Genomic DNA, 26,094 nt, shown 5'->3' with positions numbered 1-26,094 from the left:
ACTCATTTCCGTATTTGCCCGAGAAGGATTTGTCCACGGTTTGAACATGATTTTAAAAACTTAAAGCAACAAATTATTTGCTACTATAACCTTCGGTAGTTGAGAATGTGAGGCTTAGAGTTGGTAGTAATATGTAAGTATATTTTTTTGGATAAATATGATATTGTTACTCAAAGAAGCAATAATTTGTTACATCAGTACAGAAACCACAAATCAACAACTAGAACTATACGACACCCCTTCATGACTAATCCCCCCAAGCTAAACACAACCTAGAATTTACAGGATCTTCTAACTTTATATTTGTTCCTACTAATCTCATTCTAACTATATCTTAAATTTTGCCAAGTAATTCCTGATCAATTTGTTGAATCCCTTTAAATTCCTCGATATTTGGTTCTCTTCAGATTGAGTAGATAAAAGCATTCCATCTTGGCTTCAATAAGACAGAAATGAGAGCCTTCACTTTTAGCTTTGCTATAGACTATGATAGCTCCTGATGCCAACTACCTGCACATCTTTGAATCCCACAATGGTAAAGTATGCTATCCCCATATTTTCCTTGAGTAAGGACACTCCAAAAATAAATGGTCCCTTGTTTCCAAGTTCTCAGAACACAAGTTGCTTCTACCATCAGTGTTCAAGCTCCACCTTTGTAACCGACCCTCCGTTAGCTATCTGCTTTGGATTTCCAGCCAACCCATTAAAGAGTATTTAGGAATATGAAAGGGGAACCATAAGATCCTACTCCATTCAGCTTCCTCTCATCTATCTCTTATCTCATTCCATATTTCCCCAACTCTACATGTAGTTCTGCCCTGTCCACGCATTTAAATGATCAAGTCTGAGCTGCAGTAAGTCTAAGCTTCAATAACTTTCTCCAGTTCCAGCTGCTACCAGCAGATAGCTGCAATGACACGAGGCTTTTACCCTTTGATACATTGGCATCTACCCAAGCTGCCCATAATGAACCAGCTTGGGTCATGAAAACAGTAGAGAATTTTAGGGAAAGAAGATGCCAGGCAGCCTGAGGAATGAGGCTGATTAGAAAAAGGATTCTTTGCCAATTCTTGGGGTGAGAAGGCTACGGAGCAACCATTGAACTCCAATAAAAACCTGGTTACTTAATAAAATTAAGTACAATGATAGTGAGATGAAAACAACCTAAATCAATTCACATCACAAAGGATGGGGAAAAAACTTGGGGTTGAGCAAGACCATTTCTAGCTTAATACAGTCTTCAAAATCATAGAAAAAACACTAACATTACATGACAACCGTTATCTTACTTCAATATATTCTCACCTACTTATGCCAATATATATTTTAAAAAATGATTGCAGCATCTCACCCGCTTATTGCTAGCTTGGATGTTTGTTCTTAACCTTTCTAATTAAATTAGCTCACTGAAAATTAAGGCATGGCATCTAGCTGGGATTTCAAGGAGAACTTGATTTTGGATTTTTTTTCAGACAAAATTGTTCATCAAGGGGCTTCAAGAATCATTACATAACTCATCCAGATACAGATAATCAAGGAAAAATATATAGGAAGGTATTGTGAACACTAGTTACAAGTGTTGCATGAAAACAAAGATGGAAGGAAATTAAAGTAGAACAACTAGTGAACTTTTCTAGATTGGGGGGAATGAGATACAAACCTGCACATACAGAAGAAATAAGAAATGGTGAAAATTAAGTTTTATGCAGGGGACAGAGAGTCGGCAATAGCTATTATTCCAGCCTTTTTACCCAAATGACATGCAATTCCTAAGTAATTATAACAAGGGTGATAGCCAAAATCACCTCTCTCTTTTTTTATCTATTGCAGCGTAAAGTCATGTACTTTCCAGTCTTGAGTAACTGAGCTTTAAAACAGAATTTTTCTGCATTTAGAAAGCAAGAATTATTGTGGTTTTAATAAATCATGATCATAAAGCTACAATACAAATGCATGAAACCCAGAGTTTTATTCACAAATAATTGCCAGCATTCAGGCATCAGGGGCAACAATTTCTTCGCAAGGGCACCCCAAAAAATAAAAATGATGATAAAAACATGAAGAATATAAGCAAAATGTATGCAATTCTGATAAATATTCTTGCAAAAACTAAAGAAAGTTACACAATTAAAAACATTAAAAAAAGTATTATTGGGTTGGGTTTTTTCTTTTGGTAAGAAAACTGAAGCAAATTCGGTTGCTCTTACAAAATTCTAACAAAACTCAGCAAAAAGCTGCAATGGAACATTAAGCGAAGCCATAAACTAAAATAAAGCTTAAAAAAGGGCTAAAACCAGGAAGGGGAAGCCATTGAAGTTGAAGTTTACTCTTTTGGCTTCGATGAAGGATGAATCACAGGGGAAAGCAAAAAAATATTTGGACCATTTCTCGATTTGTGCGTGTCATCCTTGCGCAGGGGCCATGCTAATCTTCTCTGTATCGTTCCAATTTTATCGGATGTCCCCGAAGGGACAACCTCAAGATACTAGGTTCTGGTACTTAAACTGCTAAACATTACAATATACAGACAATATGGGTGTTTGCCAATTTTCAACCACGGTCTTCCTGAATGGGCCGATGCCCTTCGACTAAATTCCAATATCAGGTATTGATAGGCCGGCCTGTTACGGAAAATCTTTGGGGTCTTAAACGCTAGCCCAAAAAGCAAGTGCAAGAACAAAACATCTATCAATTCGAAAAAGAAAATCTAATAAATATAAAATATTTTCTGATATCACTATCGAATTAGGTTGGTGTAGCAATAGATAAACATCAAAACCAGTGGTAGGATTAGTTTAGAAAGCTTAAAGTCAACTAATTAATTGACAAATGAACTCCCAAAGGCAGCTTCTTTGATTCGATGGAAATAATCATACAAAATTCTAAGTATATTACTTTGTATGAATTTAGTTGGGTAGTGGTTTTCCATGTGGTGTGTAGCTGCAACTACTAAAGCAAATTATGTAATATTTTTAAATGTTTAAAGGATTAGGGTATATGGTTTTATTTCAAGTGTTCAACTAACTATAACTAATTTGTTTTCGGTTAGTTGTATATGATTGGTGTCGACTCCTTTGCCCAAATATGGTTGGAAACTTCAGTTTTTGGGGACATATTCGACACCTAATTCCGTATTGTAAGAACCCCATACCATAATAGACATAAGGACCCGTACCCCTTCCATTTTCCCACCATCACATTGCTTTTGAATTCTGATTTTTGAATCTTATCTGACCACTTCATTATTCTTCATCTCATTTGTCATTTTCTTCTAATCCCAAAGCTGGTTTTGTGTATTATAACTTTGAAAATTTCAGCCTCCATGCATGCCTCACTAACTGACAAATTATCATCATTCAAGGAAAAAAAAAAGAAAGAAAAAGAATCATCTAAGCAGCAGAGTCCTTGAAACTATTTTCCTGTATATTATTTTTTCCCAGGCTAATTCCTTTGAAATTCATACATATTTTGTTTTCATTTCTAATTTGTCTTCTTTGATCACGTTCAATATTATGGTTAAAAGATTCCTTGAGAAGTTCAAACTTGCTTGCTGCTAGTACAAGATGTTACTCACCGACTTCTGATTGCTCTTTCAGATTAACAATCCTTCATCTTCCTCGTTATATATAAAACATGGAGACACATAGGTCATGGCTATCTAACCCTAACCTTGTGTTTGTAAACTGACAACTTTTCGACAAAAAAAGATCTCTGTATTGAATCAAACATGGAACATTGAGCCTGTTAGATTAGGGGGATGTCATTTTGTGTAATCTATGAAGTATGTCCGTCTGGTTTCATTTCAAAATTTGATTCTCTCTTTAACTTATATGTCTTTCTAGGTACTGTTATTTTTTTTTGTTTTTGTCATTGAAAAGCTACACATCTGACTTGTATTAAAATCTCGGTAATAAGATAAAATAGAAGTTTCATTTGTTTATTATTTATTGGAACTGCAAATTTTTCAACCCTTTTTCTGATGCAAACTTCAAATATCATATAGTTCCAAAATTTTCACCACTAAGAACAAGTACATGATGAAGTTAAATACCCAGATTATGTTTAATCAGTTTCGTAATCTCCTAAATACTGATATTTCTCACAAGGGTATTATCTTTTCTTACATTAATCTGTCATTGTACAAGTTAGGAGAAATATTGATATATCATTGTACAGTTTCATAATCCATACACATTTTGTTTATAGAGTAGGCTTTTGGATTTTTCTGCAATCTCACTATGAAAAGTTGTCGATTAAAAATTAGAGAAATAGAAACCCCACTAGTTTTCCTTGTAAGCATCCAATGTCTCCTTTTAAACTTCACTTTTTAATCCTTTTGAGGTAAGAGCCAGCTTTTGTTGGACAAGTTCTTGTTCCTTTAGTATTTGTAAGGACTTGCTTCAGAGCCATTGTAAAATTATTATATGTCGATGAATTGACTTAGCTAATGAAATCCAAATTTAATAACCAAAGGGGATACTAAATAGGATGGCAAGTTTTGATGATATACCAAAAATTATTTGCTACAACATTATTGTTGGAGATTAGTTGAAAAACCAACTCAACTACATTCGTTTCCAAGTGGATTAAGCCTTTTAGTTGATAACATTTTAACCATTAATCAAACTGATCATCATTTTGATTATTTTGACAATTGAACTGAGTTGCTTCACCCGGCAATTGTGACAAACATTTTGTCATATAATAGGCTGGTATTCACATTTGGGTCAACAAGTTGGTGAATGGTGATGTCACCAGGTTCAAGCAATCTACTTTTTTTTTTATGATTTTGTTTAGAAAAGATATATATGTTAGCTAAGAGAAGAAATTCTGGTGGCCAGATTTCAGTGGCTCTGCAGTTTTGGCTTTATTAATACAGTAAGCCTGTATATGAAATTACCAGCAATAATAATAAACAAATCAAATGCATAAATAATGAAAGGCAAATATTGGGTGAAAGTGAAGAGGTAAATTGAGGTAAATATCTTATACAATGTATATATAGTAGCGGCTTGAGAGGTTACAACAGTGTGACAGTCACCAACTCCCACTTGCTTTCCAACAAGAGAAAAGAATGTGGAAACTGAAGTATATTAACAAACAAATGCGTATGTAGATTAAAATTTATTTGACTAAAGTCTAAACACTCATGGGCAAAGCATCACTATTTATCTTTTTCTCATCATCTGTCTTCCTTAGACCTCTAGTTGAGTGAAGAAAACTGTCCACTTTTGGACCATTTGGCTCATGCGCCTATGCCAACTTTCTTCTTCTTTTACAGCCCACGAGCTGGTTTACATATTTTAATGGAGAAAAGGAAAGAGTTCTCCTTTCCTTGTTGCAAAAGGGAACTGATTTATTAGAGTGAGGAAGTTAAAGGGTGCCTCGGAAAAAAGAAGAAACACTGGTCAAAAGCCAAAAGGTTTTTATCTTTTCTTAGCCGTATTTTTTGGGATTTTATGCAAAAAGCTTTTTCAGTCCTCTGCTAAGTTTTAGGCTATTCTTAGCTACAAAATGATCACTTTCTGCTTTGTGGTACTACTCTTAAAAATGCAAGAAGACAAGTTAAGTTTTGGGGTGTAATCACCAATCTCTGCAAACCCATTTGACGTCTCTCATTTCACATTTGTGTGCCTGCTTCATCTTCCTCAGAACAACCCTTCTGGTGTTCCCTTGTTTTTTCTTTTAGAAACTAATTGGTAAAGGCTACTACTTTCTGCCAGTTTCTGTTCTGGTTTTTTTTTGGGGTCTTTCTTTTCGGTTGTAAATATTTTTTCTGGGAAAATATTTTCTCAATGATGGGTTTCCAAGGCAGTGGAGAAAGTAAAATGTTGGGGTTGATAGTGACATCATCAAGGCACAAGCGTTCAAAGAGGTGACCTTTCGAAATCTTTTGTTAGTTTGCAAATCACCATTGTTGTACTTCAGTGTTAAGATTTTTCTCTAACTGGAAGGAGTTCTGAAATGGTGTTTACGTTAAGAAAAACTTGGAACTTTGAGCAATTACAGAAGTGGAAAACCTGACCCTGAAGAGGGATTTTACCTATTATCTTTTATGAGTTTTGCTTCATGTCCCCACTCCTAGATTTGGTCGGTCATTAATGCTTTTGTGGTCTACAGTATAACAAAATAAGTTTTGAAACTCATGCTTCTTACATCAAAACGTTTCTTTCTTTGCATAAAGATCTATTGTCGGTTGATTGTTCTTTGCATAACGTTTGTGATTATAAGTCAATCTTAAGTTACTTAAATTAATTGAAAACCATGAAAACGATAGCTAAGTGGAGTAGTGGACCACTGATACAGGGTGAGGAAAGACACCCTTGGTTTTATTGCTTGCAGAAATATGTGACACTAGTTTTCTTTTTGCTCGAGTTTCGCTAAACACTCATGAGAGGCCTACGCCTGCGAGTTGCAATGACATTATTCAAGTCTTGCCTTTTACAAATAGTATCTATTGATTCTTGGCGCTTGATGTTGTCACATGGCAGCTTTCCTGGAAAGAAAAGAGTTGAGGAAGATGGCTTTGGTAGTTCTGTTGAAGCATCGAATCGTACGAAGCTGGTAATTTGTTCCATTTTCCTTTCAATTCTAAAAGTAAATTATAAGATATTGATTTCCTATAGTTGGTTAGAGAGCTTAAAGCATAATGAATTGATTATCTTATTGTATCTGTGACTAATGAGTAAGGGATATTTTGTCCTGCATCAAATGTAAAGGCCTTTTACAGTAGCAGCCATATAACCTTTCCCATGAATCTCTTTTTCCCTTCCCTTCCCCATGCTCCTTGTTTTTATTTTTTTTTCCCTTTACATCTGGTATCAGGATACAGGGCATTTGAAGGATTCTGTCAAAACCAAGAAGAAGCAGTCTCCCACTTCCAGCGCTGGGGTCCAAAGCTCTTTGAAGCAAGAGGTGTGGAATTCTGCCTGTTTTATCGTTTATCATTTTGTATATAACAAGGCTTGAGTTCTATTTTGGGAGTGGTCCAGTGAGGTCCTTTATGACTGAAGATTAGACTACTGCTCAAAAGTTACAAAAGCTTTTTCTTTATCTTTCTGAAATTGTTCTGTGCAGATTTTAGAGCTTGAGGAAAGATTGCAAGATCAATTTGAGGTTCGTCGTGCATTAGAAACAGTACTGGGCTATAGAACTTCCTCTAATTATGATACAAGTGAAGCACCAGTGTCAAGATCGAAGGTAGCTCCTCTAAATTCCTATTCCTTCTTTAATGAAATAGCTCCCGTATGCTGCTTCTACTCTTGGTGGACCACCAAATTTTCATTTATATATACCTTAAAATTTGCTTTCTGGATTGAGTTTTTGAGCCCTTCATGTCTGCCTCTTGACAATTGACACTGCTTTTCTGCAGCTAGCCACAGAGTTAGTCAAGGAAATTGCTGTGTTAGAGTTGGAAGTTGTATATTTGGAACAGTACCTTCTCTCATTGTATAGGAAAGCCTTTGGTCAACAAGTGTCTTCTTTATCACCATCTAAAAGGGATGAAAGGCTTAAAACACCAGTAGATACCCCAAAAATGAGATTTTCTGAGGTTTCCGGACCTGATAATGAATCAAAAGTTGAAAATTCAGCTATACTCTCTGATAACCATGACAATTCCTGGAAGGAACCTAATGGAATTGGAGAAGAGAAACTATTGGATTCTAGTGTACATCGCTGTCATTCCTCACTATCTCAGCATTCAGAATTTTCAGGTAGGACTTCTCCGGTTGAGACTTCAGCTAAGGCGATACGTGCATGCCATTCGCAGCCTTTGTCAATGATGGAGGTAACTTACCATTTTGGTTAATTGCTGGTCATTACATCATAGCAAAGCATTACAGTCATTTATTGTTTTTGGAAAAGTGATAGGCAATAACTTATGTAGTTTACCTTTATTTGGGTTTTGGGATAAATGAGCACAAATGTATTCATGCTTAAGATGACGAAGTTAAAACATCATCATCCCTTATTGATTGCCTCCACAAGAAAATGAAGTTAAATTTATGGGAGAATAATCTCTGATATGGTAGGTTAAATAACTTGACGATGCTATGTGGTTGTAACTTTTGCATGGTTTTCTGCAGTATGCTCAGAATGCACCGAATATAATCAGTCTGGCTGAGCATCTTGGCACACGCATTTCCGATCATGTTCTTGAGACACCAAACAAGCTTTCTGAGGATATGATCAAGTGCATGTCTGCTATATACTGCAAGCTTACAGACCCACCTTTGGTCCGAAACAGCTTTTCATCTCCCAATTCACCCATGTTTTCAGCCAATGCCTTTTCCCCACAGGATCACCACGAGATGTGGAGTCCAGGGTTCAGAAATAATTCATCATTTGATGTACGGTTAGATAACCCTTTCCATGTGGAAGGGCTTAAAGAGTATAGTGGACCATGTAGTACAATGGTTGAAGTGCCATGGATTTTTAGAGATAGTCAGAAACTGGGTGATGTGGAACACCTGCTACAAAATTTCAGGTGTGTCTGTCTGACATGCAATTGTCACAAGTAAACCTGTTTCTAATGATTTAAGGATCATCTAAGCAAAATTATATCTTTCCTCTTCTTTTAGCTTTTCATGTTTTTCTCAAATTTTTTATGTTATAGGTCTCTCGTTTGTCAACTGGAAGAAGTCAATCCTAAGAAGTTGAAACACGAAGAGAAGCTAGCATTCTGGATAAACATACATAATTCATTAGTGATGCACGTAAGTGTTCTTATCTATGAAAAGAATATGCTGTTTTAGTGTTGGCCTCCAATTTTAATGCGATAGATTGTATTCAGTCTTCATTTCTTTTCCATAACAGGCTTTTCTGGCTTATGGTATTCCACAAAACAATGTGAAGAGATTTCTTCTACTGTTGAGGGTAAGAATAACCCATCTTTTTGTTGCCCCTCTTACCTGGAAACTTGATTGGTATGCCATTATCTTATGCTCTTCTACCATACAGGCTGCATATAACATTGGAGGTCACACCATCAGTGCAGATACAATACAGAATTCCATTCTTGGATGTCGCATGTCTCGTCCGGGGCAGGTAGATCTCAATCCTCACCTTTCCTGTCATCAGTTTTGATTCTTTAGTTACTTAAGATTGCTAAAGATTCTTAGTGTGGAACTTGTTTATGATATCCATGAATGGCATTTCCACTTGGCATTTTCTTTTGTCAATTGTGCTTGATTCAACTCATGTTTTAAGGTGGTTGTTGATAACACTCTCCTTCGTGTAGTGGCTTCGATTATTACTTCCATCAAGGGCTAAATTTAAACCTGGAGACGAGAGGCAGGCATATGCAATTGAACATCCAGTACCTCTTTTACACTTTGCGCTCTGTTCAGGAAACCATTCGGATCCCTCAGTACTACATCATCTTTGATCTGTTTATTCCTTACTATTAGCACCAATGATAGGATATTTAAGAACCAGTTGAAAGATTTAAATTTTATACTTATATTTATTCTTTTCTTCAGTTGAAAGATTTAAATTTTATACTTATATTTATTCTTTTCTTTAGATCCGTGCCTACACACCGAAGAGAGTATTTCAAGAACTGGAAACGGCAAAAGAAGAGTACATTCGGGCTACATTTAGTGTCCACAAAGACAAGAAAATTCTATTACCAAAGATTGTGGAGTCATTTGCAAAGGATTCAAATTTGTGTACGACTGGTGTCATCGAAATGGTCCAACAATCATTGCCTGAATCACTTCATCGCAGTATCAGAAAATGTGAACAAGGGAAATCCCACAAGGGCATTGAATGGATTCCTCATAATTTTACCTTCAGGTATCTGATATCTAAAGAATTAGTACGATGATTGCCTGTATGCATCATGCATGATGCTTGGGGATAATGATGCATTTTACAAGCATTTCTATTTTGAAGGTTTCACATTTTAACTTGTATAAAAGTAGAAATGGAAAAGGAAACATTTAGATATGACAACGAGGCATCATTTGTAACATAATTATTGGTGTGCATTGAGGTTTGTATATAGTTTTGGTTTAAGCTCTCAGAGAAACTGTGGATTCTGTCATGGATTCCTGCCAAATTGTTAACTAAGAATGTTCCATAAATGTTGTCCATTTCTACTTTGAGCAATCAAATCAACTGAAAAGGAAAAAAAAATACTGCTACTTACTGAAGAAAGAAAACACTCAAATCTTGTCCGAACCAATACGAAGGATCTACCAAATGGTAAGCCTCTGAATCATCTGAACCCACTATACGCTCGAACTGGCCTCTTAAGTACTTGAAACTGCCGGCATCTGGACCTTTCTGCAGCAAAAACCCGGCTCCGGATGAGACCATCTGCATTGTTTCAAGCACCCATTTCTCCTCCTTCCCAACTACTAGCCTCCTGGCAAACCCTACCTTTTGTCCATTGCAATACGTCTGCCATCTTTGTGTGATGCCTGAATCTGGGACAGGATCCAGGACTATGCGGAGAACGCTGCTATCGATTGAACTGGTGAATTCTGACGTGCTAAGGGGAAGTTCAACGAAGACTGAGGGTTCTTCGGTCTTGTTGTTTTCTTTCAAGCAAAGCTTAACCTTTTTGTCACCTATGGGACAAATGATGGTGCCAGTGACTAGTGTTGCAGCATCAGGTAGGCACTGGTAAAAGATCAATTTCTTGCATGCTCTCAATGGCGCTAGAAGGTCCATGATTTGACGTAATAGATTCCTCAAGTGAGGATGGGTGTCAACAAGTTCTCTTCCATCAATGATTTTATTTATATGATTCTTGTTCCCTAATAAGTAGTTAACAAAATAGCTCCACCAGAAAAAATGGCAAAAAGGATAAAACAGTTGCGTGAGATAAGGAAGAAGATCAAAGAGATAAGAACGATTAAAAATTTTGAAGGATGAAGAATTCTAAATGGAATCAAAGTCTTCAAACTTAACTGAATAATATTTATATAGTACTTTGTTCAAAAACATATAAAAGAGAATCTGAAGATCAGATCATACATAGCTGATATTTTAGTATGGTCTTTCTCCTACATAATTTCCTGGAGGATTATAGAAACAAATAGTTAAGCTGGTTTGGTCCTTGCATGTAGCTTGAGCACACCCCAGCTCTGATGAGTTCTTCCAAACCACTTGCTTGTAAACTCCGCACATATGATCCGGTGCGCAAGAATTGCTAGCATAATCATAGTAACTCTTCTCTTTCACCCATGTATCCACTGCCATTCCTGGGGTAACTGCAGCTCCACTACCCCATAACTGGTTTGCTCCGAACTTGTGATCTGTCAGGTTTGCAAACTGACAACCCATTTTGTTTCTTTGGTATCTCGCGAGGAGGCTGGCGGCATTGACTAGTTGCGTACTCCACTTGAGAGGTCCAACCCCAACTGCAGCTCTTGCTTGGTTGTGTGCTGCCAGGAATTTCCTGGCTGCATTTGGCAAGACTGATGGAGCCCTGGAACCAGGGCCTGCTGCTGCAGCTACCTCCTGGACCATGTTATGGCTAATAGCTAGTACTAGAACCGCAAACAAGAGGCAGGCCATTTCCTTGTTGCCTATAGTTGTGCTGGTTAACTGTTATATTGATAGAAGTAATTTATAGACATCCAAGGATGGGCCTATTTTATGATTTGAGGATGCCATTGTTACTGATCTCAGTAAAATTTATGCTAAACAAAATCTTTTTTCTTGGGGTAACAGAATCCGATCAAAGATTTAATCGATTCTAAAAGATAACATTCAAGAGATTAAGATTCAATTCTAGCTCGGATTATAATTTTTTAATATGTTACGATCATGCAACTAAAAATTAAGAAGAATAATGAGAGATGTGTTGTGCAGATAGAAACGTGCGGCACATAGAAAATGGAAAATGGGGACAATGTGTTGGGGGTGATATAGCATTAGGTCGGGTTATGCCACTGAAACAGGGTGGAGTTTCATGGGGATTAGTGCGATTTATTATTGTTTAATTAAGTTGATTAAGATCTGGTAAGCTTTGCAATTTGCACGTGACCTTGTTGACATTGATCTGTATGTCACACTCTGCCCCCATGTGCCCTGCGTTTAATGATTCCTTTGCTAATTTATTTTTAATGCAAAATTTTAAAATTCTTAAATAAAAAATCTTTTTGTTTTCTTTTGAAGAAATTCAATTTGTTGAAATTATTTAGATTATGGAGCTCTTTATTTATTGTGCCACATGATGAACTTAATCCCTTTAATTTATTTACTTTAATTTGAGATAAAGGACATTTCACTGGATGATTCAAAATCTAGAATTTTAATTCTACAATTTATCTTGTCTATTTTTTTTTTATAAAATGTTAACTTCAACCACTGATTTTTGCTAATTTATTATATGTAAATTGTTAGAATGTTGTTTTGTTTTTTTTTTGTAAATTTAGTGTTGAATTTGTGATTTAACAAAAATGTTCCTTCACTAAATTTACATTTTGATCGCTAAACTTTAAAATTTTATAAAATAATTATTGAACTATTTGAAAGTTTTCATTTAAGTCACTAAACTATTTAAAAGTTTTTATTCAACTCATTGAGTTGTTAAGTCTTTTTTTTTCCAAGTCCGGCTAACTAGCTCCAAGCAACAATTTGATGATCGGTACGACATATTAGTACTCATCGACAAATAGAATAGCATACCTTAGATCCAAGTGGATTTGATGGTTAGTGTTGGAAATCAGAGAAGAAAGATACTTAGATTTTAGTTTGTATATTTGTCACGTTCAAAGTTGTTCCGTGAAAATAAACTAAATTGTAGAAGAGAAAGGGAATAAGAGCTTTCGATTGGTGAAAGTGGTGCAAGTAAAGAAAACCACATATTAATGATTTTAACAAACTTTCGAATAGTTCAATAACTATTTTGTAACTTTTTGAAGTTGAAGTTGAGTGACTAAAACGTAAACTTACTAATAGTTTACCCTAATATTTAATGGTGTTTTTCAATTGGAATAATTTCTACGTTATTTTGTAAATTCAAGAACCAAAATATGATTTTCGTGAAATTGAGGGATGAAAATAATAATTAAACATACACAACAATTAAAGGGCAAGAATGCTTAAGCCTCCACTGGGCTCAGTTATAGTTTCTAACAAGTGGAATAATGGTTCATCAATAGGCTTACAAAGACATGGATGGATAGATGGCTACTGTTTCTTTTTCTGAAGAAACTGAAATACCATTCCAGAGCATCGACTTTTACAAGCTATGGCATAAATATTAATCACATTTCTGAATAGAATTACAGAGCCATTAGCCAAAAAAGAAACAAACATTCACTGAATCTCTAAGCTGAAACTGAACCATCAACAAATAACACCTTTGCCGATCACCTGGGAATGAGCTTTGAATTAGTTGAGCAGAGATCAACACCGTATTTACCTAGGCCGGAGCTAGCTTTTATGGCAAGAGCACACAAGTCCGGCAAAGAAAGAGGTTTATGGGAGTGGGAGAGTGGCAACAAGAAGTAAACCCGTCCAGGTTGGAGTTCCTCATCATCTGGGACTTGGGGCACGCAAGTCCCAATGGCCATCGACTCCGAGCTGCAAAGGAAGCAATTTGGATTCTGGGATATGATGTTCCTGGCCTGGACTGGTTGCCTCAACTCTTGAACCCGACCATCAATGTCCACCACCTTGGCGGCTGTCGATGAGCCTCTGTTCCTGCTCCTTCCTCCTCCAGCAGCTTTGCCTGATTTCGAGTCCCTAGTTGATGAAGCACAAGCACCCATTTAGGCTTCTGTCGCTGATTCCTTTTTTGTGCGTCGGGAATGGCTACGGATGGGTTATATTGTCAGGTTTTTTTGCATTATTGGTTGCTACTAATGTGGGTGGATGCAATTTTTTATATAGTTTCTGTGGGTGATCTTTTGTTTTGAAAACTTAACTCATAAACAATGTCTACATTTGCTCGTAATATAATTACAAAAATAGTTGTTTGGATTTTATATTTCGTGTTGTGTATAACTCAAATGCTACCAATAATAAACTAGAAAAAGGCAAAAGCTGATCCACTTATTTATCATATAATAAATAAATATTGACAAGCATATGAAAAGTTGAATAATTAATTGCATATTTTTTTATTACTTCTTTTAAGTGATAAGTTATCTACTAGCTTTCTTGCTACCTTGAAGTCAAAAATAGGTTGTCAAATAGGGAAGCACATGCTAACAATTTTTTTACTCTCTGGAAAGTGAAATCCCCAAGCAAATTACCAACCTGATTCCTTAAAAACATGTGCTTTGCTGGAATTAAGTTAGACAACAATTAGATGAATTCTTGATTTAGCTAAACTCAAAAACTTACGGGGGTTTAAGAAAACTTGGCCCGTTTTCATCAGTTTATTGTATTGTTATATGCTGCTGGTGCTGGTGCTGGTGTAATTCAAGATTGAAATAAACAATTGGCATTAATGGATGGATCGCCATCCACAATCTTGGTTGCAGTTATGAAACAACAATGTAGTTCAGCATTTATTTTATCAACGATTTCATTGGCTAATTAAAGTCCGGATCCTAGAGATTGCAGCTCCTAAACCCAAATGGAAAAACTATTGAATCAATCATTTAATAAATCACCATCCTCAACATGCTTTTAATCTCGTTAGATTGTGGTTGTACGTTAGGTTCAAAAGAAAGCATTTTTTTTATTACTTTTAAACACATTTTTATATTTTAAATACGCAATCTCTGCGGAAAGACTAGTGGGGAGAGCCCATGTTATATTGGCGGCTACCAAGTGGTATGTTGACTGGACACAATAAAGATATTAAGCTGGAATGTCCGTGGTTTGGAGCAAATGCGGATTGTGAGACGTCTCAAAAGTAAGTTGAGACAAGTTCAACCCCAAGTTTTGTTTCTAATTGAAACAAAAGTAAGTACGAGAGGAATGGAGAAGATAAGGCAGAAATGTGGTTTTATGAATGCTATTGAAGTGGATGCAGTTAGAACAAGAGGGGGATTATCTTTGGCGTGGGTGGAAGTACTGTTGAATATTACTTTACGAAGTCTTTTTGGATCTCATATTGATGTGGAGGTGGCGGAGGACGATGGAGAGATTATTTGGAGATTCACAGGATTTTATGGTTCCCCTGTTGAACAAACAAGGAAGGATTCGTGGAATTTACCGTGACAGTTGAATCAAGGATCTAATATGCCATGGCTAGTGTTAGGGGATTTCAATAAGATTTGTTATTCATTTGAAAAACAAGGTGGTCGCCTTAGGGAGGAAAAGACAAATAATTGCGTTTAGGGAGGTTTTAGATGACTTTGATTTGAGTGATCTCGGCTTTTTGGGTCAATGGTTTACCTAAGAAAGGGTTTTGAGGATCATTTAAAGAGATGGTGGGCTACGACAGATAAAGCGGTGCCGAACAAACTTAAGGAGTTAGAGATGGAATTAAGCAGTTGGGCTAAAAAGATAAAAGTTGATAGGAATCAAAGACGGGCAGGTTTGAGTACGAGGCTTACTGAGTTGAATAATAAGGATCCTTGTGACAAGGTTTTGGTTGAGATTACTGATGTGAAACTTTCTTTGAATATGGAAGCAGATATGGAAGAACTCTTTTGGGAACAGAGGGCAAGGACGAATTGGATTCAGCTAGGGGACTGTAATACCTCATTTTTTCATAAATTCGCTTCTATTTGACAAAGAAAAAACAAGATCAACGGGTTGGAAAATGGGGATGGGGATTGGGGCAATAATCAGGATGATTTGGTTAGGGTCGCAACTGCCTATTTTAAAGATTTGTTTTCATCTAAACCATGAAGAGATTGCGAGCGTTTGCTTTCTAGAATTTCGATATGTGTCTCTACAATTAAATTCATAGCTCTGCTTAAAGCTTCCAGAAAGGATGGCTTCCTTGCGCTTTTCTATTAGAAGTTTTGGCACATGGTAGAGACTGAAATTGAGAACTATTGCCTGGCGATGTTGAACAATCATTGTAAAATTGAGGAAATTAATAGTATGAGCATCGATCTCATTCCAAAAGTTGCTTCACCAAAGAACATGGGGTAGTTTAGACCAATAAGTTTATGTAATGTTCTTTATAAGGTGGTTTCGAAGGTTTTAGTTAATAGATTTTAGAAGGTCCTCAATAGGTGTATTAATGAGATGCAAGGGGCCTTTGTGGCTGGGCGATAAATATTAAACAATATCTTTGTAGCTTATGAGATATTGCATTCTCAGAAGAAGAAGAAAAGGGGGTCGACGAGATCTTTTTCTTTGAATCTTGACATGAGTAAGGCCTATGACTGGTTTGAATGGAGCTTTCTAGAAAAGGTGATGGGATTTATAGGTTTTGGTAATGCATGAACCTCACTTGTTATAAGATGTGTGTCCAGTGTGTCGTATTCGGTAATATTGAATGGGTGTCAATGCGATAATTTTTTTACCTTCTAGAGGTTTACGACAAGGGGATCCACTTAGCCCTTATCTATTTTTTATTTGCATTGAAGGGTTCTTAAGGCTGTTGCACATGGCAAGGGAGGATGAAAGGCTTCACAGGGTGAAGATTAGACGTGGTGACTTGAGTGTTGCCCACCTTTTCTTTGCTGATGATAGCATTTTGTTCAGTAAAGCATCGATTAAAGGGGCAAATTTCATAAAGGCGGTGGTGGATGCTTATGAGGCAATATCGGGGTAATTAGTTTAATAAATCCCTTATTTCTTTGGTGGTAATATTGAGAATATGATGCGAGAGCAAATAGGAAGAATCTTGGGTGTACGAATTTCAAATAATCCAGAGAGGTATTTAGGTTAGCCTACAATTGTGGGTAGGAGGAAGAAGCAGGCTTTTATGGATCTTAAGGAGAAACTGACACGAAAAATTCAAACGTTGAGTATGCGTTACCTATCGATAGGAGGGAATGAGGTATTTATTAAAGCCATTTTACAAGCCATCCCAATTTATGCTATGCAATGTTTCATGGTTCCTGCTACTCTATGTCGTGATTTAGAAAATCTAATGTGTAAATTTTGGTGGCGAAATTCCAAATCTGGCAAGGGTATACATTGGTGCAAGTGGAGTGTGTTATGTGCTTCAAGAACACGAGGGGGGCTCGATTTTAGATATCTTAAATGATTTAATCTGGCCCTGCTAGTGAAGCAGGGATGGAAGCTAATTACCCAACCTAATAACTTATTGTTAGAGTATGCCCAAAGATCAATCATGAGATGGTTGTAATAACATACTTGATTTATCATGTTTATTAATATAAGGCGTTACCATTATTATTTCAGTTTCTTTTCTGTGTGTATAAATAAACTGTTTTATAATAATATCCTAAGAATAATATGATCATTCTTAAAAGATCCTTAGTCAAGTATTATTGTTGGATAGGACAACGATAATGCATTAAGACTAACATGTAGTTGATTGATGATAAAGAGTTGTCATTGATATGGAATGTCAGAATCGATGCATGAATATGTGTGTTAGATAACAACATATTGGACTGACCCATTATGAGTATGTTTCTTGGATTATTATGTAATTGTCACGACATTACTCATAGTGATTAGTATGTATATGATCCTCAGACTTGAGATCATCATAATCCCAACATCGTGAGTAATATATTTTGATACAGTCAAACGTACACCGTAACTGGTTGTTCTATAAAGGTTGATGTTGGATATACCATAATCGATGTAAAGGGATATTGTTGGTCGATATAGAATAAGTCCTTCCTACATAATGGGAGTAATATCTTAGGCCACTTGATTAAGTGAGACTAGAAATGCATGGCCGTGCTCAAATAAGTTGATATGAGATGTCATACTTATTTGTATATCGTAGTCTGCTTAAGATATCAAGGAACATGGAATGGACTATGCAAGTGTGACTATTCTATGACTTGTGTCCAATCCAGAGATAAAGGACTTAAGGATTATTGCATAAAAAGTTAATCATAAAAAGGTTATGTCGAATCATGAACTCTTGTGACTTATGTAGCAATGATGCATTGCTAGATGCCACTCATTGTTTGTAACATTGGAATCGTTCTAGTATTATTGCTAACATTACAGGAACCTATAGGGTCACACCCTATAGTTGAAATGAACGGAATAAACCATAGTTGGTATTATTTTTGGGGGTCGCTTGAATTAAATTAATTATAGAATTAATTTAATTCGGTAATCAAATTTCCAACACATTATGTACAAGGTAGTTGTACGCATAATGACGACATGAATTTGGTTAGCATATGAATCCAAATAAATATATGGTTTACCGAAATTATATTATAATTAATGTAATTATAATTTTCGGTTTAAAATATTATTATATTTATTTAATTCCTAAAAACCTTAAAATAAAATATATATAAGAATCCTGTTTTTCTTTGTTTTGGGTCTAGCAGTCGTCAAAGAAAAATCACTCTCAAAACTGTTTTGGGGATTTCTGATTTCTTCCGTTCGTAGTCAACTGGGTGGATTACGTAGAGGTCGGGGTCTCGATAGATTGCGGCTTGGTTCAACTGTAGATCTGACTACACGTTGTTGAGACGTTGCTGTCTACTCAAAATAAACATTCGGTAATTTCGTAACCTTTATCACCCCGATTTGTTCCTCACATATGGATCCTTGGTTAGGATCGTCGGATTTTTATTTTTCGCTGCGCCATAGGGGTGCTGGCGATCTAACACTTGTGCACACGTTTTGAGAGCTTAGTATTTCCATCGAGAGAACTTTATAAGTGCACGTTTGGGAGCTTACCCTTTATATTCCTGGCGTAGTATTTGGGGAGCTCGTAAGCTCATTGAGGCAGGAATGGGCTGGAGGATTGGGAATGGAATGGCCATGAACATCTGGAACGATGTGTGGGTACCAAGTCTTGGAGATGGCAAACTTCAGTTTCGGAATATTGATATTCGGTACACTACTGTTTCAGATTTAATTAATGTAGATACATTTACTTGGAATTGTGATGCTATTTGGGAACTGTTTGGTGGTATCAGTTGAAGCTAATCATGTCAATCCCTTTGGTGATCGATCTACATACGAATAAGTTGGTATGGAGTGGGGACAAAACTGGGGAATACACAGTGTGTAGCGACTATAAATAGGCTTCTTACAGGAGGTTATGAGGAAATGGGGCAGATTTTACATAACATAATGAGTGTCTATCTAACTTTTACACAAGGTTATGGAATTTAAACATTTCTAGCAAAATTAAAATACATATTTGGAAAGTGTCTAATGAGTTTATCCCGACGAGAGGGGTTTGAGGTCCAGAACGCTTGGTGTGAACTCTGTGTGTCCAGTCTGTGAAGTGGAAGACGAATTGGTAGCTCATACTTTTTGTGATTGTAGTTTTTCTCAGTAGGTTCTAGAGGGCGCTGGTGTGACTCGCTCGATAGGTAACATGCAAGAGAATTGGAAACAGTGGTTAGCCCAGGAATTTATGAGTAAAGTATAATGGGATGTTGTAAGTTAACTATATCGTATTGGGCACTGTGGTGCACTCGTAACAAAGTTTATCATAAGGGTATAAGGGATTGAGTTAGGATGTTTCGAGTTTTATTAATGCTTACTTACTGGAGCTTGAGCAATTAAATAGTCTGTCTACTTCTATAAATATTCCTCGACAAACTGCTTGGGAGCCTCTAGAGGGGATACTGTTAAAGTAAAATTTGATGCCTCATTCGACCAGCAGTTACATACTTTATGTTCAAGAGTCTTAGCATGAAATAGAGAGGGTCTGGTCGTGGCTTCATGTACGTACCTGTAGGAGAACATTCTGAATTCAACCATGGCTGAGGCGAGAGCATGTCTTAAAGCAGTTTCCTTCGCCAAAGAGTTGGGTTTTAGATATGTGTGTGTTGAGAGAGACACATTTACTGTCATCAAGAAGCTAGAAACTGCAAATGAAGATAGATCTAACATTGGCACAATCGTTCAAGAAATAAGGCAGAAAATACACAGGTTTCGAAGATTTCAAGTAGGGTTCATACCTCGAGGGACAAATGCGACGGTGCATGGTTTGGCAATGGAGCGAATAAAGTATGGTTGTCCAATGTACTAGATTGAGGAGGTATCGAGGGCAGTGGAGTGGCTTGTTGATAAAGATCGGAGTGGGGGAATGTCTGCTCGATGAAACTGAGTTCGAATGGTAGGATCTTGTCTGATGAACTCTTATGTTTGTTTTGGAGTTTCGAGCTATATAGTTGCTAATGAATGTGGTTTGTTGTTTACCCAAGCTTTACTGATGCTAAGGAGATGGAGAAAATAGGGAAAGGAAGGAACTACTAGGGGATGATTCATTTCTGTTTGTTTTTTTTCATTTCTTGGTTTAGATTTCACTTCTGGTTTTATTATTTTGTTTTTTTTTTCTTTTTTTGTGGTGGTCTCTTGGTCTGCTAGATTTCTTTAACTCTGTGGGCATGGTTTATGATCCCTAGGAGCCGAATAGTGGTCTAATAATAGGGCTACACGTGGGGCTGGCTGCTAATGATTCTTTTTTTTCCTTAATTATGAATGGCATCAATTATTTCTTGGTTAAAAAAAATACGCAATCTCGACATGCATACATATGTAATAAAATTTCTAATTCTAATAACTTTTCACTCTTTTTAAATAACCACCCATCTTTTCAAAAATAATACTACCCATATGCATAATTACAATTTTCCACGTTTTAAAGGAACAAATCACAAAACTATACATGAACTATGGTTTAATGTGCAATTGTATATGTAAACTCTAATTTGGTGCAATTTTATATATGAAATTTTGATTTGATCCAATTCTTGTAAATTATTAACACAATTATTGATATAACATCATTTTATATTTATATATTGCAATAATACATAATTATATTTATCCAATATAAAAATAACTTGATGTATTTATTTTTAAATGTGTATGATTAAATCAAAATTAAAGTTTCAAGTATACATTTGAACCACAACTAAAGTTTCACGTATATATTTGCACCAAATTAAAGTCCATGTATATAATTTTGAGATCTATCCCATTTTTAAAAGATAATTATTAACTTAAAATTTATTATTTCATTTTTATAATATATATATATTTTTAAAAATTATCACCAACAAAGTAGATCTCATAAATTCTAGTATAATTTATGATTTTCATTCTAATTTTTCCCTCTAATTATGTAAATAGGAAAATGTAACAACTCGTTTTCAATGAAATTGTAACATGGTTTCGGACCACAAATCTGAGTTAGAAAGAAAATTTATTTTAATATTATTGCATAGTTTGCATTATGATAGAAATGACGTATGAAAATTTCGTTAAGAAAATTTTACCAATTACATGTTTAATTGATAAAGGACCAAATTGCATAAATTGCAAAAGTTGAGTTCGGTAGTTATATGTAGCAAATAGCTATGGAATTCAAAACTTGAGGTCCTTATATGGCAATTAGACCATTAAATGGAGTTATTAGATAATTATGATGATTCATCCATGGAAAATTAAATAAAGAAAAGGACTAAATTGAAATTGAAATAATTAAAGATGATAATAATCTAATATCATCTTATTTCATCATCTTCCCAAATTATTTTATGGAAACCCTAGCTAAGAGAAAAGAATTCAAGCAAGCTTAATTAGGTAAGCATTCTTGTCCCGCTTTTAGTAATTTTATATTTCCGAGATCGTAATAACCTAATATAGCTAATTTAGGGATTAATTTGCAAATTTATCAAAGTATTAAAATTTTTCCGTGGATGCGTATGCTGAAATTTTGAAATTCTTGGTAGAAAATGAAATGTTGTAGATAGATAAACAACTTTTGTAAAGGAAATTTCCATGAAATTGTGATTTATGGACTAAATTGAAAAGATGTTAAATTCATGAAAATTTTTGATTTTTGTGAAATGCATGGACTGTTATTGTTATATGTAAAAATAGGTTAGGCTTGGAATAATGATTAAATTGCATGAATTTTATTTTTCGAGCCTAAGGACGAAATTGGAATTAATTAAAAGTATAGGGGCAAAATGATACTTTTGCCTAAGATGTGAATTGGGTTGATTTAAATATTAAATGTAATAAATTGATGATTAAATTCATTTATATAGATCCGAAAAGACCAAATAAGGAGTTAGATCGAGGAAAATAAAAAGTGTCGAATTAGTAGATTTTCATACACGAGCAAGTGTTGAGGTAAGTTCGTGTAACTAAATTGAGATTTTATATGTGTTAATTGAATTGTATGTATGTGTTTGTATTATTGACATGTATATGAAATTGATTGAATATTCGATAATGTCCAAGAAGTATAAAATCTCGTATGAATGAATGAAATTCAATGGATACAGGATTTCCCGTATTGGTTGTGGTCTTGCATATGTTGCAGACACACCATAGCTCGAAAGAGCGTCCCGTTATAAGTCCTGTCAAGCTTCCCCGTTATAAAGTTCTTGCGAGCTTCCCATTATAGCTCTTCGGAGCATCCTGATAGGTTGTGATTCTACATGAGTTGTGGACACACCTTAGCTCTTATAAGCTTCCCGATTATAGGCTCTTCGTGAGCTTCCTATTAATTGGCTCTTTGTAAGCTTCCCGATATGGCTCGTTTGAACTTTCCAATATATATATGACTATCCAGAACTTTTCGTTAATGGCTCTTCGGAGCTACTCGTTATAGGCTCGCATAAGCTTCCTGAATATAGCTCTTATGAGCTTCCTGTTATACAGCCCGGATAAGCTTCCCGTTACATGGCTCACATGAGCATCCTGATATATGACTTGAGTGAGTGCTTCCAGTTTAAAAGCTCGTATGATCATTTTCTGATATGAATTGACGGATTTCAGTTTTATGCACTTCAAGTGTACTACTTGTGTATCCATCGATATTTCAAATAAAATTCAACGGACAAAGTTCCGACATGGAATATACGAGCTTGAGATGAATTATTATTTGGAAATGTATATGTCATATGAATATGATATAGAAAACATATATATATGAAAATTTTTACATGATGAGCTCATCCTTGTGCTAGTTATTCATATGAAATACAAGACTAACATGATTAGTGAAGTTATGTGTTTAGGGCTTTTAGCCAAATTTGCTTGGAAGCAATTTATATGTTTATTTTAGTGAAAATGATAGTAAGTTAATTTTCCATTATATGAACTTACTAAGCATTATATGCTTACTTCGTTTTATTTTCTCTGTTTTATAGTACTTGAAAGCTCGTAAATGTTGGAAGTGAGTCGGAGGAAGATCACACTATCCTTCAGTTCACTTTGGGATAATTAGTAAAATTTCTTTTGGTATAATGGCATGTATAGGCTAAGTTAGGTCAAATGATGAAATTTTTTAGTTGTAATTAGCCATTGGAATGGCTAATGATGGTATGTTTGATGTATACATATACAAAATTATACTATGCTTGGAATGTGTGTGTTTGAACTGGTTGGATTGGTGTAATAGGTATAAGCATGCTTAAATGAACTTATGATCAATTTGGTAGATTGAATACTTGAATTAATATGATGGTATAATATGCATAAGACTTAGTTCTTGACTTGGTTTGAAGTTATGAGTTGGCTTGTGAATGTATTAAATTGTTGTTGAAGGTGGAAGGTAAATTGGGTAAGAAAAGTAGGCTAGAAAATGGCCTATTTTTGTCTACACGGGTGGAGACACGGGTGTGTGTCTCAGCCGTGTGTGACACACGGTCATGCGCGCGTCCGTGTGATGTGGGCGTGTGTCCCCTGTATCTTAAAAATTGAGAAACAGAATGCTTAAGTAGTTTCACACGGGCAGAGACATGGGTGTGTGTCTCAACCGTGTGTGACACACGGCCTAGCACACAGGCGTGTGTCTTGGCCGTGTGGCCTCTGCACCTAATTATTGAAAATTAAATTGTTCACACGGCCTAACACACAGGCGTGTGGTTTGACCGTGTGACCCAAGTCAGAGAGTTACACGATTATGGACACGGGTTGGGACACAGCCGTGTGCCTCACATCGAATGCCCACACGGCCTAAGACACGGGCGTGTCACTTGGCCGTGTGAGCCACATGGGCATGTGTCCCTTGCACCTAGGCAAAATTTTGAAATTTCGCGAAAAATTCTCTGAGTTTCCGGTTTAGTCCCGACTTGATTCTAATGTGTATTTTGGGCCTAGAGGGCCCATTTAAGGGACAATATGATTGATTATGTATGATTTTGGATGTGAATAGTAAAAGATATGAGTTAACTATATTTGGTCTGAAAACTCCGGTAATACTCCATAACCATGTTCTGACGATAGATATGGGTTAGGGGTGTTACCAAAAATATTTGGTACACTATCAGTGAAATTTTTAGATCTCATAAGTAAGGTCATGGATTGACAAGTGTCCTATAAGGGTAAAGTAAAATACTAAAAAGATTAAATATTTAAAAAAGAAAGACACATATCACTTTTTTAATGTTGCTTATTAAATAATAAAATATATTATCAATATATTAAATACTAACCCATATATTTAATGTAAACATACTTTTCATAATATAAACATGTTTTCTCATAATACAATTAATATAAAAAATTTCAATAAAAAATTATAATTTATTAAATTTTATTGTTTGCTAATAAATTAAACATTAATCACTATAATTAAGGATTTAATTTGTGGTCAAGTCATATGTTATAAGAATATGATGCAAAATATAATTATAAGAGAGAAAATTATACTTAATAATATGTTTAAAATTCTTTAAAAGCCAATATTCTTTTGAACATCTAAGTCCAATATATAAATCCATTTAAAACCTCAAACAAAACTCGTTGCTTTTAAATTCTAAATAAAACTTTTATTATACTTTTACATATTCTATAATTAAATAAAAAATAAAAAACCCTAAATTTAATTTCAATGTTAGCCTCTCACAAATTGATTATTTATTATTGTTGTTAAAATTTTCAAGAATTCAAGTGTTCATCTCTTTTTTACGTACTGTGTTCTTTTTTCGATTATTATTGTAACACCCCTATACCTGGTTCGACCCAAAGAACCTGATATAGGAATATTACATTTTGTGTCAAAGTGACTTTCGCTAATCACTAATAAATTTGGACATAAAAAAAATACATTTTTTACTAAATTAATTCAATATTATCATTCTCAATGTTCAGGGACATTACCGGATATTTTACTATGTCTGGAAATGTTTAAAAATAGACTTTTGCACAAAACAGGGGCAAAGTATCGATACTTTTCCTTCATTATCGGTACCAACCTAAAAATCGATATCAAAAGTGCATTTTGTTTCGGAATTTTTCAAAACCAAGCTCTAGGTATCGATACCTTACCCTTAGGTATCGATACTTTAGGTAAATTTTTAAACAAAATACTTGGAAAAATTGCTAAAGACCCCTTGCATTGTTTTTAAGTCATTTCAAAGTTTAAAACCAATTCAAACAATCCCAAATCAACCTTATTTAACATATATCCTATCAATTATGCATCTATGCATTTAGATTTTTAATAATCAATGCAAATATCAACAAAGTTCTTCTTTAGACTCTAAAATAAGTAAAATTTTCATAACTTATATTTTAGTCTCTACTACTTGGAACACATTTGATCTTTCTAATTACATACCATTCTATTCCAAATTATGAAACATAACCTCTTGGCACTTGGAGATGTGATGAGATGGATGCCCACGACCTCAACTATGACTCTTCAAAATCATTATACCTAAGCGTTGAAAATAAACGCATTAAGTTGGTGAAGACTTAGTAAGTACCCATGATATTCAAATTTTATTAAATTACTTAATTCCCAATATCTCGTTTCTTTGTTTCTTTATCATATTACATCTCAATTTCTTATTATCATATTCATTTGTAAATTTTACTTATTTCACAATTTAGTCCTTAAGTCCTCAAATCAACCTATAAAAAGTACTACTCTTTTTAATACATGTATCATATTTCACCATTTAGTGTAAATTTTCATAATTCCATCACTATTTCTTCCACCCTTTTTTTTTTACATATTTAACTTACTAGTCATTGTCTTTCTTATACTCCCTCAAATACATTCAATTTACTTATGTCTTCACTTTACAAGTTCAATATTTCGAACATTAATCGGAGATAAACCTT

At 35.1% G+C, this 26,094-nt stretch overlaps 4 protein-coding genes, 1 long non-coding RNA gene and 1 other non-coding gene across 7 annotated transcripts; 1 reads left to right on the top strand and 5 right to left on the bottom strand.

Annotated features, from left to right (window-relative positions):
• Positions 1–1,008: 1,008 nt before the first annotated feature.
• LOC105803852 (uncharacterized) lies at positions 1,009–2,504 on the bottom strand. The gene is made up of 3 exons (XR_001136644.2): positions 2,328–2,504; positions 1,806–1,885; positions 1,009–1,660 (listed from the first exon to the last, which is right to left on the bottom strand). It is a non-coding gene; the product is annotated as an uncharacterized LOC105803852 (long non-coding RNA).
• Positions 2,371–2,473, bottom strand: LOC128035147 (U6 spliceosomal RNA). The gene has a single exon (XR_008191549.1). It is a non-coding gene; the product is annotated as a U6 spliceosomal RNA (small nuclear RNA).
• Positions 2,505–5,163: 2,659 nt separating the features above from the next.
• Positions 5,164–10,088, top strand: LOC105803847 (uncharacterized). 2 transcript variants are annotated; one of them, XM_012636254.2, is made up of 11 exons: positions 5,164–5,875; positions 6,492–6,564; positions 6,826–6,915; positions 7,078–7,200; positions 7,373–7,789; positions 8,088–8,488; positions 8,618–8,717; positions 8,818–8,877; positions 8,962–9,048; positions 9,242–9,370; positions 9,527–10,088. In XM_012636254.2, exons 1-11 carry the CDS (start codon positions 5,796–5,798, stop codon positions 9,827–9,829), a joined length of 1,863 nt encoding a protein of 620 aa, XP_012491708.1. In that variant the 5' UTR covers positions 5,164–5,795; the 3' UTR covers positions 9,830–10,088. The 2 variants fall into 2 exon arrangements, with proteins under 2 accessions (XP_012491708.1, XP_012491707.1); XM_012636253.2 differs by lacking the exon at positions 5,164–5,875 and having other exon boundaries at positions 5,974–6,564.
• Positions 10,089–10,149: 61 nt separating this feature from the next.
• On the bottom strand, positions 10,150–10,912 carry LOC105803849 (protein MIZU-KUSSEI 1). Its single transcript, XM_012636256.2, has one exon. It carries the CDS (start codon positions 10,678–10,680, stop codon positions 10,150–10,152), a length of 531 nt encoding a protein of 176 aa, XP_012491710.1. The 5' UTR covers positions 10,681–10,912.
• LOC105803848 (STS14 protein) lies at positions 10,909–11,810 on the bottom strand. Its single transcript, XM_012636255.2, has one exon. The coding sequence runs from the start codon at positions 11,527–11,529 to the stop codon at positions 10,999–11,001; it is 531 nt and encodes a 176-aa protein (XP_012491709.1). The 5' UTR covers positions 11,530–11,810; the 3' UTR covers positions 10,909–10,998.
• A 1,339-nt stretch (positions 11,811–13,149) lies between these two features.
• LOC105803851 (uncharacterized) lies at positions 13,150–13,733 on the bottom strand. The gene is made up of 2 exons (XM_052623650.1): positions 13,336–13,733; positions 13,150–13,234 (listed from the first exon to the last, which is right to left on the bottom strand). The coding sequence occupies exons 1-2, from the start codon at positions 13,731–13,733 to the stop codon at positions 13,150–13,152; spliced, it is 483 nt and encodes a 160-aa protein (XP_052479610.1).
• Between the last annotated feature and the right edge of the window lie 12,361 nt (positions 13,734–26,094).

This window comes from Gossypium raimondii, chromosome 11 (assembly GCF_025698545.1).
Source record: "Gossypium raimondii isolate GPD5lz chromosome 11, ASM2569854v1, whole genome shotgun sequence".
Lineage (NCBI taxonomy): Eukaryota > Viridiplantae > Streptophyta > Magnoliopsida > Malvales > Malvaceae > Gossypium > Gossypium raimondii.
This window is presented reverse-complemented; position numbering and strand designations above follow the sequence as displayed.

What these genes read in the sequence shown, in the direction of transcription:
- LOC105803851 (XM_052623650.1), bottom strand. Translation starts at nt 13,733, where the DNA reads ATGGGTGCTTGTGCTTCATCAACTAGGGACTCGAAATCAGGCAAAGCT. An exon ending in AATTCAAAGCTCATTCCCAG is followed by an intron (nt 13,235 to 13,335) that starts GTGATCGGCAAA and finishes AATTCTATTCAG; the next exon opens with AAATGTGATTAATATTTATG.
- LOC105803849 (XM_012636256.2), bottom strand. Translation starts at nt 10,680, where the DNA reads ATGGACCTTCTAGCGCCATTGAGAGCATGCAAGAAATTGATCTTTTAC.
- LOC105803847 (XM_012636253.2), top strand. Translation starts at nt 6,391, where the DNA reads ATGAGAGGCCTACGCCTGCGAGTTGCAATGACATTATTCAAGTCTTGC. An exon ending in CACCAGTGTCAAGATCGAAG is followed by an intron (nt 7,201 to 7,372) that starts GTAGCTCCTCTA and finishes GCTTTTCTGCAG; the next exon opens with CTAGCCACAGAGTTAGTCAA. An exon ending in ATAATTCATTAGTGATGCAC is followed by an intron (nt 8,718 to 8,817) that starts GTAAGTGTTCTT and finishes TTTCCATAACAG; the next exon opens with GCTTTTCTGGCTTATGGTAT.
- LOC105803848 (XM_012636255.2), bottom strand. Translation starts at nt 11,529, where the DNA reads ATGGCCTGCCTCTTGTTTGCGGTTCTAGTACTAGCTATTAGCCATAAC.